Here is a 13,481-nt window from a genome sequence, read left to right as displayed (position 1 = left end):
TCGGGAAACCACCCAGCACACACCCAAAACTGCTGTCTGATGTCTTGTCACACAGTTTAGCACGTTAGATGACTCAGGCTCCAGAGACACGGTTTGATGGTGAGGATTACCCAAAAAGGTCAGAGCCAGTACGACATGGACTGGATGAGTGTGTGGTCTGGCTGCACTGACTTTGGCCTGAATGTAACCTCAGTACTAAGGCACTTAAAATAATCTGATATTCCAGTGAAGACTGGAAAACTCTTTAGTCTTCTTCTATGGTAATAAACTGAACATCTCTGGGTTGTGGACTGTTAGTCGGGACAAAAGAAGACATTTGAGGACGTCACCTTGGACTCTGGGAAGCAGCGATCAACATTTTACACCATTTTCTAACATTTTACAGACCAAACGAATAATCAAGAATCAATAATCAACAGATTAGTCTATAATGAAAGTAATCATTAGCTGCAGCCCCAACTATATGGTAATTTTTTTGTATGTCTCTTTGTTTGTTACTCTACACTATCTTGATCAGGTCTCTCTGGTCAAAGAGATAATGTATCTCTAGAGGCTTCCTGATTAAATGCTGCTTACACATTAACACATATAATTAATACTAATCCAGTATTATAATATGTTGCAATAATACAACATTCTGGAAAGGGCTGCCCTTTATAATAAGTACTTTCACTTTTGACACTTTAAATACATTTTGCTGATACAATACTTTAGTGAAAACTTTTACTTAAAATGCTATATGCAGGACTTAATGATGGAGTAATTTCATGTTATTGTATTGGCACGTTTACTTAAGTAGATAGATAGATAGACTCATTGAGCAAGTCCATAAATAGCAGCGAGAAGGTCAACATACAACAAAATAAACAACAGATTCACAAACCTATTTGACCTAAATGAGTAAATAAATTACACATAAACAAACAAACAATCAGCGGGACTGAGTGTCTGTGAGGTGTCGTGTCCTTCTTCTCCCTGTGACAGCAGCCAGGTCAATGTTTGGCAGTAAAGACGCAGCTGGAGCAGCGGACCTCGTGGCCGGCGGGAGTTGTTTACGTCCCGGAGCTACACTTCCTATCATGTGACCCGTTCGCAAACGTCACAGTTACGGCGGAGCCATGCAGCGCTGCATGTTGCAGAGTTTGAAGTCTAACCTAAAGTAACTCACCTGCAGCAATAAAAAATGGAAAACAGCGATAACCGCCGTAGTGTTACCTGACTGACCGGTTCAGCGGCATTTTTCTTGAAAGAAAAGCCTCGAGAAAGGATCGACGGCCCCTCCGGTGAGTGAAGTCTTTAAAGACTTATTCAGCAGACTTAAACATTGTGATACACCGGCAGATGCGCTTAATGAGACCGTGGATGTCTTTACACTGTACAGCTTTCCCTTGAGAAAGTTTCTGTGTGCGGGTTAAAGTTTTTTTTTTTCTCCTGGAAATGTTGGTGAAGAAAAAGAAAAATCACTGATTTCACTAAGTAAGTCTTGTATTATCCCTACAGTATTAATTTAAGGACATAAAGCAAGTATTTGACACTCAACATGGATCTTTATATCACAATTAATGTAATCATTAGATTTAATAGTCTGTTAGTGTTGCTTTACAGCATTTTTTCTGTAATACGAAATCATTTTTCCTGTAGTGCTCCTGTAAGGACTTGCTCGGAAGTTCCTCATAGTATTCAATGAGTCACCTATCTGTATTATACCCTCAATAGTGTTTAGCATAAGAGTAAAGCTGTGTGTACTCAGTGGGAGAATGAGTGGTTTCCAGTCTGTATTGTTTTGTAATGTAAGCAGCAGTGTATCTGTAAAGCTGTTTGTAATTCAGCTTCATGAGCAAACCAACATGGAATGTATTTCCCCAAAATATTTATCCGATCCCTCCTCCTGTCTTTATCTCCTTCCTTCCTCCATATCTGCTTCCTTTATTCTGTCTCCTACACCCCCCCCCACACAGATAGAGACGGTCTCTGCACAGTTTGACATGGTCTAATCCCGTTTCTTCCTTCTTTCTCTTTCTTTTCTTTTGTGTATTTTCAGGGGAAGAGTCGAGGATTTGTCTTAACAGTCATCAACAATGTTTATCATTTCTTTTGTTTGCTTTTATCTTTGTTTTCTGCCTGACCCCCTTTCTCTCGCACACACGCACAACATTTTCAGAATGAGAAGAGGAATACTGCGTCACATCTGTCAGTAAATTTATATTCCAGTGTGCAGACTCCACTCTGTTTTCTTCCTGTTGAACTCTTGACCGGGATTTGTTTTGAGTTTGCTTTAAATTTTATGTTTCATTTTCTCTGAGTTTAAGTGCCCCTCTTTGCTTTGCTCAAACGCATTTGTTAAATGGAGAGAGCATAACTTCAGTCTTCTAGTCTGCAGATTCAAACCAGTCACTTTATAGACAGTAAAAACTGAAGGTCTGGGTTATAATTCAGTATGATTGTCGATCATTTCTCTATAATTGTTTCATTTTTAAGTTACTTACACTGATCTACTGTAGTCACCTGTTCTCGTGTCTAAATGAGTAACAAATAGTCTTTTTTTTGGAAAAGGTTTGGATTCATAAAATAGGAATGACTTTTTTGATTCTTTGATAAATATCATAACATATTTCTACCCTAAAACCCTTTTAGCTTTAACGATCAGAATTTTTGAGTTTTGAAGAGTTTTTGTCAGACTAGCTGTGATTGTGTCATCTCTTTACCTGGAGATCCAACAGGAAAATCACCAAAACTGGAGTTCATAATGTAATTTGGTGAGATACATAAAACTGGCAGACTGTTAACTTGTACCTGCTGTGTTGACTTCTACATACAGCTACAGCACAGTTACATAATCCTGCAGAGAGCCTCTAGCAGAAAAAGCTGTGTTGTCAAACCTGTTTCTCTGACTCAGAAACTTTGGGAATCTATCAGTGTCATCAATTCACAAGAAACACATAAACTAAGTATGAAAGTACTGTGTGGGTCCATTAGATGGCGTACTGCTCCTGCACTGAGTCGTCTCCTCCTGCTCTTATCGTTCTTCATCATCTGAAGCTGTTTAAGCTGCAAACATTTGCAGAGTCAAGACCTAAATCTGCTTTTGTCTGTCTGCATTAATCACTTGTAATTTGTCAGAAAATATGCAATTGTCTCATCACTTCTTAAGAAATCACTGGTGAGAGGAGGAGACTTTGAAAAGGAAACTAGGCTTCTATTGACAAGTGACTGAAATGCAGACTCTATATTTCAGTTTTGAAATATATGATAGTAGCTGCATTATTTCTGTGGAAGTGTGATTGCCAGTTTTGCGGGTTGGTTGTGTTTTAATGCTGTCCAGTTGCAAAAAATATTGTCATAGCTATTGCATTTACAAAATTCTTTGCAGTACTCAGGTTGCAAGTACAGTAAGTGTGTGTGTGTGTGTGTGTGTGTGTGTCCCTCAGTAATTATCATCCAATTAAACTGAAGGCACTTTATCCTCTGTTTGCATGAGTTTGGCTACTTACCGTAGCAAGTATCACTCAGTCACTCAGTATGAGCTGGAAGGTGTGGGTTTAGTACAGCACCTTCCTGTATAACGAAGACATAAAATACAAAGATATCTGGTCACACTGAAGGTCAGACATTCTCCGTATAGTCTTAAAATGATTTAATCTTAAACTTGTACACACAAAGTTTTCTTTTTCATGGAGCTTTTCCTGTACACAACCTCACCAGTAAGATAAAGCTGCACCTGTATGAGGTTTGAGTTCAGTTCAAATTCTGTTTATGCAGTTTAGAAATTTAAATGAGTGCATTAGCTAAAGGTTACAGAAATAACTGTTTGAAATGTTCAAGCAATAGTTTGATATTTTGGGAAAGACGCTTATTAGCTTTATGGCAGACAGTTAGATGAGAAGATTGATGCCACTCTCATATCTGTACGGTAAATATAACGCTATTGCCAGGAGACAGTTAGCTTAGCTTAACACAAAGACTGGAAGCAGTTGGAAACAGCTAGCCTGACTCTGTCCAAAGGTAACAAATCCACCTACCAACACCTCTGAAGCTCACTAACGAACAAGTTATATCTCGTTGTTTTAATCCATACAAGAACTTAAGTGTAAAAATGAGAGTTGTGGTTTTTACAGGAGGTTATGTACTAGCCAATTGGTCAACTTTTTTGAGACTCAGCTGGTTGCCCGAAGACCTCACAGTGATGACAAGACTTCTTTCTCATCTAACTCTTGGCAAGAAAGTGAATAAGCATATTTTACAAACCGTCCAATTGTTCCTTTAATATCATATCAAAAAGACTGGCGGTAACACATATATAAATTAATAATGTAATAATTCACAGAGTTTTGTGTGTGTGTTTGAGAGAAGTTGGGCAACAATTTTCTCTCACATTTCCCCTCAGTAGATTTCTTGTTTCACAGTGAAGCTCTTGGACGTTGCTCCAATTCTTTGCATGCCTTATCAGCGTCGGTCTTAACAAGTCTATCGGCTGTGCGTCACCACGTCGACAGCATCACAAGACACCTTACTTTATGATGGTTGATTGAACTGTTTAAGACAAGGACACCGCTGCTGTGATAGTTAATCATTACAGACCGAGGGGGTTCAACTCACGCTACACACTGTGTGACCTTTTGAATAACTGTCGCATGAGATGATATGCACTATATGATGCTATATAATAGTGATAACGTGGAGTTCAGTCACAGGCAGAGCAGACGGTCACACTGAGCCTGGTAGCATCCTGCTACACAACACAAGAGCCACAGACTCTGAACAACAACCCACATTAGCTTTCCTGCTAAACTTTCCTTCTTATCTAACTTATAAACATGAAAACACGTCTTGTCCTGCACCTCAACTTGTTGAACGAGTCACTAAACAAACAAACATTCAACGGGGGAAAAATGCACTGATAACGTCAGTTTGCTGGCTAGATAGGTAATTAGGTGCTCAGCTGCAGCACATTAGACAGCATGTAAACATAGCTGCAAATACTCTGGTCCTTACTCATCACTGCCACTGCTAATAATATGCTGTCTGCCCATGACATGTAGACACCTGTCTCAAATCAGACAGGGATACACCCCTCCAGGCGCTGAGAGGAAAATGAGCTTTTCTGATACTCTCCCAAAGACCTTTTCTTTTTCTTTTAAGAATAAAAAACTATTGACAAAAAATTCATGACAGAAATGTTCACTGCAAAAAGGGATTATCAAATGTCTAACTTCAAGAAACTCTGCATCACAGCAGTTAAGTGTCAGCTCACGACAGAGAAAAGACAGGCTGTTATTATTATAAGAAATGAAAGACTGCCACACAAAGAAACTGACCAGAATTTCAAAGTACTGATGCATTGCAGAGGCTGACACATGAAACAGGGAAGAGCTCTGATCAAAAGAGGTCTGGCAGACTGTAGTGGAGCGTATCAGGGGGCAGAGGGTTTCCAGGCTCACTAGAAAGCTAGAAAGCCAAGTTATTTTTTTTCTTCTTGGCAAAAGAAAGACAGAACACAGCAATGCAGTGAGTTTCAAAAGATAAAAACATGAGAAATGATTCGATTCACATACTGTAGGTAAAACTAGAAGACTCTCAGAGAGCACAGACCTCTGCCAAGGCTACACAAGCCTCCTTATTTGATAATTTATTGGTCTTTTTCACTTAATTTTGACTCGCCATACCAGGAAAAACACGTCTTACTAACAATGGCTCCATTGTATTCAAGTGTCCCAGTAAGTCAATACAGTGTGACAGTGAGCTGGCATGCACAACACATAAACTGTATACAAAGATGGGCGTAGCGAGGTCTGATGTCACACGTTGGTTTACGCTGGAGCCAGTTTGAAGCTCAGAGTCGGTCATTGTCAGCAACATCTTTTTCGTTTGGAGCCAGGACCTTTCAAATAAGGAGTGCAGGGTGTTGCCTTCCATGCTCTGGAAACATGCAGCACTACCTCGGACTGCAGCGAACGCTAGCTTAAGTGGGCTAACATTAGCTACTTTAGCTAAATTGTACTAATACGGCAGGTATCATAATCAAGTAACATTAAATATACAGAAATGTTGTGACAATAGTGCGACTCAGTGTGAGTCTAGTCTCGAAATCTGTTCCCTCGAATAGTTTTCCCTTCCTGTTAGAATTGTGTTTCCCTTAGCGCCGCCTCCATGGTTTGAGTTTGGGCTTAATTTGTTGTTAGGTATAGGGATAGCAGAGATAACTGGTTGAGGTTGGGGATAAGGGTTGGTGCAGGTTAAGGCAACAACTTCGACACAACACCAGAGCTGGGAGAGCAGCGAGCAAGTGTCACTGTCTCTTCAGAAATGTTACTAACAGAGCAGTAATTTCCAAAATGACCTCCAGTACACTTAGTAGAGGGAGCCAACATCTAGTGACCGTCAGTGTCATTGCACTTTAAGGTAGTTCTGCATTAGCTTCAGCCTCAAGCCGTGGTAGTTGTTTGTACCTACTGTGACAAATTTTACAGTATTTTGATGTGTCTGAGTCCTCCATGCAGTTAACGTCATAACTCAAAAGCAAATGGTAAAATATTTTAAAAAACACACTTTGTGAATGTAAAGAAATACTTGGATCTCTAACTGGATCCTGTTCCTTGTTCCTTTACCCATAGCCTGAATGTCGTTGAGAGATTCTTATTCTGAGATACTGTGCCAACTCGTAAACAGAAAAACAAAAATGAGTGAACTCAGAATTCAATTTGGTGGTAGGTAAAAATGTGCTGGTTTTGCCCATAAAGCCCAGAGGCACAGTGTGTTTCTGTTTGTTAAATACAGATTAAATCTTAGAAACAACTTAAAGCGACTATAATGCTCCTATCTTTGTAAACACTAGACTGTGATACCAGACCTGATAAAATAGTTTCCTGTTTAGAGTTATGATTTATAGGCTGTTGTGGTCTGAATGCAGTTTGTTTGTCCCATACTTCAAGATTTTGCTAGTGCTCTTCAGTGTATGAGCATGCAAAAACCACATACTATTTCATCAAATTCCACATTTCAAATATGAAAATCCTTGGATGAGCAGACTAGGATTTGCCTCCAGAATGTGAACAGCAGGTCCTATTTACTGCTGTGCTCGATGAACAGCGCAGGCTGAATTTCCACTGAGATTTGCATGTTTGGTTAAAGAAGCAGCAGACAAGTGATGAGCAGCATAGACACATACTTTGCTCCACAGAACTGTTTGTGGTGAAGGAAAACAACAAAAATGTCACACATTCTTGAATATAACTGATAAACCTGGCAATATACTTGAAGACTGACAAGCGCAGCAGCAGCAGCAGCAGCAGCAGCAGCAGCAGCAGCCAATAGAAATCAACTCACTTGGTGCAAAAAGGAAACATGATAACATTTTGTTTATGTGGATGATAAATCAAAACCCCAACTGTTTTTGAGCAGGCAAGTTGTAAGATAACGTATGTAGGGACTAGAAAAAATGGGCTTATGCACTATTTGCACCAGATTCATATAAAGCTGCAGAAATGCACAGATCTGTTTCATATAAAAGAAGAATAAAGTAAAACAAAATACATTTTGCGCATGTGCATAAGCCTGATTTTCACACCAATAGTTCCCCATAAATAGACGTAATAAATCAACTGTTTGCAAATAAAGACCTTTTGTCGGCTTCACTGATCTTTAGATCTTCAGTGAAAGAAATGACAAAAAGAAACTGCAAATGTCTGCATCACATTGGCAAGGTTATTTTATTGATTTATTAGTTTATTTAACAGGAACAGTACACATTAATAAACATCTCTGTGAATGCACCAGAGTTAGCCAAGAGGCAGTTTTTTTATCTGTCGTCTCTGGACAACAACAACAAAAAAACAGAATATAAGATTTAAAATTACAAAGTTGTTGAGATCACTTATAAGCATTTAGAGCAATAAGAGAGGAGGATATTAATGTTAGTAAAAAAAATACACAGGACATTATACTGCATTGTCAAGTTCTATTTAAAACATGGGACACAGAAATACATACAAGACTTGCAACTCCTTCTCGGACAAGCCATTACACACAGCTAAAGATATTTATAGCACTCATACAAACACACATGTTCCTGTAAACTGTCATCAATAACAACACCTGAAAAACCCCTTTCTGTATAACACAATGTAATTCAGATGCATCACAAACCACAGCCTCCAAAATGACTGTAAAGAATGAAACTGCTTCAACAAAAACATTATGAACATTATAACCTTCATGAAGGTAGGATTTATCGCAGGGCTGTTGGATTATACTGCATTAGTTTTAGCTTGATGTACCAGATTACATCCACATTCAATCCTGTCCCCCATCTTATTTTTGTACTTCCACATCACCATATTAGAATCAGCTCGCTCTAGAAAAAACGCATGAATGCATGGTCTGAAGTATGTGCGTGCTGTACTCACTGCACGATCTTTTCTGCATGTTTATGTCTGGAAAAATGTATATGAATCCTTATTGTACATAGTACTAATCTCTACATCTGCCTTGAGGTCTTACAGTGCCAGACGAGGATGCATTAGAGGAGGCCAGTGAAAGGAAAGAGATAAAATGTGTTGTTTGCAGCAGAGGTAAAAAAAATGGCAAAAGAAAGCACAGGTCTGCCCTGTGTTAACAGTCTAAAACATGTAAAAGCATTTGGTATTGAGCTTTCATCAAGTTTTGTTTGATCAAACAGTGTCTGGTAGCTTGATGTAGTTGCCTTAATAATAAATGTGTTGGCAAGATTTCCTTGTTGAGCTTCATTGTTAAATTTACACAAGAATACAACTGAATGGTAGATTGAATGGACTATTATGACTTAAGGGCATGTTTAATAATCTATGAACTCCATTGACTCCAGTTGACTAACACTGAAATTACAACCAACTGATAAGATTGATTCGTCTTACATGAATCTCTGGCTCAGCTCTTCAGCTCCCGTCCCCTTGAGCTCCTACAGGTTGTAACTGACAGAAATGAACTCAAACTTTGACAGCAGAGTGTAATAATCTAATGATAATGAGAGCAGAGACAACAGAAATAACCAGTGAAGTGGCAATGCTGTATGTCACCGTGCAGGATACTGGAAGAGGAGATGATTTGTTTGCTATGTGATTTAGTTGAAGCAGCAGGATCAAAGACACAGTAAGAAAAAGAACATTTTAAAACCTGTTATATGCTAAATATATGTTGAAATGTTTTTATTTGAGTATTTTTATATCAAAATCCCTCTTTTTTTTTCTTCCTGTAAAACATAAAACTTCATCTTGAGCTTTGGCTGTATAAATTAATTTATCCAATCAAAAGTCTTTTGTGCCGACTAGCTAACCACACCTGTCATATAATGGGGCGTAGTAGCTGGCAGAGCAGTATCACATATGTGTTTGGTTATCGGTTGCCAAAATCTTTGTTTACATTTCATAAAGAGTGTATTGTGGATGTCTCTCTTGTCCTCCTCCTCCTTATCTCAATATCACAGGTGAGTGGAGGCCAACAGTCGCCAGCAAGTCCAAATCAAAGTCATACCTGCTTTTTATTGATCCAATCACATCTGAAGAATTGGATGTTTTTTCTTGTAATTATACCCCACCCACATACTCTGTTGAAGATAAAGACGCTCTAACGCTGCATTTGATAGACGTTGATATTTAGGATATGGGGGGCATCTAATTAAAGATGCTACTGAGTTGCATTGTGGGAAATGTAGGATCCCGTGTTTTTGAAGCTTTACTGCATGCAATTGTGAGTCTTCCAACTTTGCGGAAATGCAAAAAACACTGGTGTAGCTTTTTAATCGCTGGGTTGGTAGTTCAGTCCCCAGCTCCTTCTGTGTGCATGTTGAAGTGTCCTTGAGCAAGACACTAAACCCCCCCAAACCTTCCCAGATAGTAACTGCAGTCGGCCAGTGTGAGAGTCTGTGTATGTGTGGATGAATGGATTGTATTGTGAAGCAATTTGTACTGATCTCAGGCTAAATAAGTGCAGTCCATTGCCCATTTTATGGTTTATTGTCCCTCATATGAAGTGCTAAAGTATGTCCATGTCCACTAATTTAATTTGGCTTGAAAGACGAGACAACACATTTTTTCCCTGCTGTCGAGTTTGTGTAGTGATTTCTGTTTAATTGCATTAAATTTTGCTTTACCACTGCATCTGTATGGTTGCTGTCTTATCAGGCCGTGTGGGCTGAGTTCTGCGGGCTATGTGCATGACTTGAAAATAAACAAATCAGTTAATCAAAGCAACAAAAGTGCTTGTGTATTTTTCTCGCCAGATAAAAAGGCTTTTAGCCTCGAGGATGCCTTCATCCACCATCACTGAGCACATGGAAATGCCAGCTGGTGCAGAACGTTTTGTTCATACCAGTCTCCTTTATTTTCCCTTAAAGGACAGGTTCACAATTTTTCAAGTCCGTCTTAAAACAACAGTCAGGTGCCCATATACACACTGAAAGAGGTTTTCTTTGCTGTCAATTCATGCAAAAATGCATTTAAAAGTTTATCTGAAGCTTATATGAGTCTGAGCTTGTCATTTTAGTCTTTTTAGCATCAAATTCCCTCATTGTGTTTCCCTGTTGAGCTGCGGTGGAAGTATAGCAACAAAAAGAGGGACTTTGGCACTAAAAAGATAAATGTTGAAAGATATCTACTTGATTTGACTCATTTGGATGACTGAAGCTTCATTTTAGCTTCAGATAAACTTTTAAATACATTTTTGTGCAGGACTGTGGATTTTGGCCCCCATCACTTACATTGTAAGTGCATTATGAAGGGATCTGTTAAGGTCAGTATGAACAGGAGGGATGATTACAGCAAGAAAAACCTTGTTGGAGAATAAGCCTTAGTCTTTATTAATATAAAATCCTTGTTTGGTCACCACCTTCTATAAGAAACCTTTAATATCCAGGAGAAACATCAAAGCTTAATTTTAATTCTTAATTTGATCAATTAATCAGTCTCATAACCATCAGTTCTTTTCAAAACAGTGATCTCAGTCTGTTGCAGCCAAAAGAAACAACAACGACTTCTTAGGATAAATGAAGACATTTATTAATAGCTAAACGTCTTGAGGATACATGATAAAGCATAAGATAATAAAGAAAAAGAATAATGAGGCCTTTAAATGATAATGAAAATACAATAATAAAGAAAATTGTTTAGAAATAGCCCACTGGTGAAGATATTCAGCCTTGTTTCAGGCTGCACTGGGAAAGTCTCTCTGTCGGCTTAACTCCCAGTTTGGCCGTACTGCTGTTAGCGAGCCGCCGGGTATCTGGTTCAGGCATCGTTGCTTTCTTTAGAGCAACGCTTCAGTTTGAGTTGAGGATTTATTCAGTAGTGGATAAACTCGATGTGACTGCAAAAGCAAATACTATTCGTAGAAACATGAGACTTAATGTTACAAAAAAAACTTAAAGATTAAAATACATGCATACTTTGTCCAAAAACAAAGAAAAGAGACGTCTTAATAGAAGAATTTTGTCTCGGCTCATGAGTTTTTGGAGGCCAGCTCAGAGAAGATTCCTCTGAAGATTGCTTTTATCAGTTTGGACGAGGCAGGCAGAGTTTTGGGTGTGTTTTAAACATTATGCGCTGAAGTTTTGAGGAATATTTAATTTATTTGTTTGGGATTTTAAGGTGTAACTGTGTTTACAACCTATTTCAATGTTCATTCGGGCTCCTGATTATTGTTTTAAGGCAGACTTGTGAACCTGAACCAGCTGAACCTGCTCTACTGGTGTACTGCATAATGATCAACTTGTTATATGTTTGGACAAAACTGGATTATTAAGAATGATGAACATCATTTCAACACCACTTCTCTTTGTTGTTTTTTTCTTTGTTTCAGCTGCTGTCTTGCTGCAACAACTAACCAGCATCAATGTCTTGGCTTGAGGTAAACGACAGTCATGACTTCCCTTCTTACACACACACACACACACACACACACACACACACACACACACACACACACACACACACACACACACACACACACCTCCTACCCGCCTTATCATATCTACAGTTTACTTTAGTGATAAGACCTATGCAAGATCCAAACCCAAGTCTGACTCTGCAGCTGTCTATCACGTCGTGTCGCTCTGTTTGATGATGACTCAGTTAGGAAAGTTTTATCTTGACTCCAGGGCTTTGTTCACAGTTCATAAAGAGACAGAGGACACGCACTCACACAGACACACATATTGCACATGCGCACACACACACACACAGTGAGTTATCATAAACTAGACACATCCGTTGTTGTGTGTCGAAAAGCTAGAGGCATTTTAAAGCGGCTTTTAATTATTTTTTTCACAGTAGGGTGAAATGGCTTCAAAGACTGTTCTGGTGAATTTGTTACTTATTAGGTTGCAAATGCAGTTTCAAGGAAATATATTGAAGCTTATTCTACTTTTGCAAAATAACTCTTTTCAAAGTAAGGTCCAAAAGTTACAATAGTGTTTTCAACATCTTGGTCTTAAATTGTTTATTGTGAGATTTATACCTCTAAAGATTGAAAATGGAGGTTACAGTTTTTTTGTTACAAATGTTTGTACACACTGTAATAGTGACTATTAAGAAAAAGAGTTTAAAAATTAAAATGTCAACATATAGCATGGATATTCTTGCACAAGTACAGTATGTTTAGAAATCTCAGTTTGGTGCTGAATAGACTTTGAGTTAGAAAATTAAAGCAGTGTTTGTTACATAATGTTTGCCTGAAGCTACTGTTTCATATCAATATCTGAAGAACATCAGCAACACCAGAGTTTAGAGGACAAAGTGGATGTTATCACCTACATCAATCAGATGCAGACACTGTCCATTTAATTAAAGAAATGACCATCCTCGCTGTTCCCAGAATGTATAAATATGCATGCCTTTGCTCTGAACTTGTACAACAAAGCACAAGAAAAAAGCTCTGAAGTCAGTGATTCAATTTTCACTGCCCCCACAAAAAAAGAAAGTGCTGTTTCCCAAAAAATGTCCCCTGCTGTTACTCAGCATTTCATGTAGAATTTTAAAATAGAAAGCTGCATTTTTTAACATCTTCTCAGTGGACGTGGCCTCACTGCCTTATTGCCTCTGAGCTGCACAGGGAATTAGAGCTGTAATGATTAGTTGAATAATTGATTAGCTGCCAGCTAATAAATGAATCGCTAAGTATTTTGAGAATTGATTAATCTTTTTTTTTTTTTTTAACCATTTTTAATTTTTAAGAAAAAAAATCCAAATTCTCTGAATTCAGAATATTTTCTGGTGTTTTTAGTCTTCTATGATAATAAACTGAGTATCTTTGGGTTGGTCAGGACAAAACATTTGAAGATGTCACCAGCTTTGGGAAACGTTTTAAACCATTTTCTGACATTTTATGGACCAAACAACTTATTGATTAATTAAGAAAAATAATTGGCAGACTAATCGATTATGAAAATAATCATTAGCTGCAGCCCTACAGGGAATTGAACTACCCCTCCTTGCAGAACACATACTTAATAACAG

General features: G+C 38.3%; 1 protein-coding gene across 2 annotated transcripts in view; it reads left to right on the top strand.

The window, feature by feature from the left end:
• The first annotated feature begins 1,105 nt into the window (after positions 1–1,105).
• Positions 1,106–13,481, top strand: part of LOC121899980 (cAMP-specific 3',5'-cyclic phosphodiesterase 4D-like) — a 117,835-nt gene continuing 105,459 nt past the window's right edge. The window contains exons 1-2 of one of the 2 annotated variants that reach the window (XM_042415796.1): positions 1,106–1,283; positions 11,827–11,874. In XM_042415796.1, the coding sequence (XP_042271730.1) occupies positions 11,860–11,874 (15 nt within the window). In that variant the 5' untranslated portion in view covers positions 1,106–1,283; positions 11,827–11,859. The remainder of the gene's footprint in view (positions 1,284–11,826; positions 11,875–13,481) is intronic. The other variant, XM_042415798.1, reaches the window with a different exon arrangement.

Source organism: Thunnus maccoyii, chromosome 7, assembly GCF_910596095.1.
Source record: "Thunnus maccoyii chromosome 7, fThuMac1.1, whole genome shotgun sequence".
NCBI lineage: Eukaryota > Metazoa > Chordata > Actinopteri > Scombriformes > Scombridae > Thunnus > Thunnus maccoyii.
Note: the sequence above shows the minus strand (reverse complement) of the source record. Positions and strands in the feature narration are given on the sequence as shown.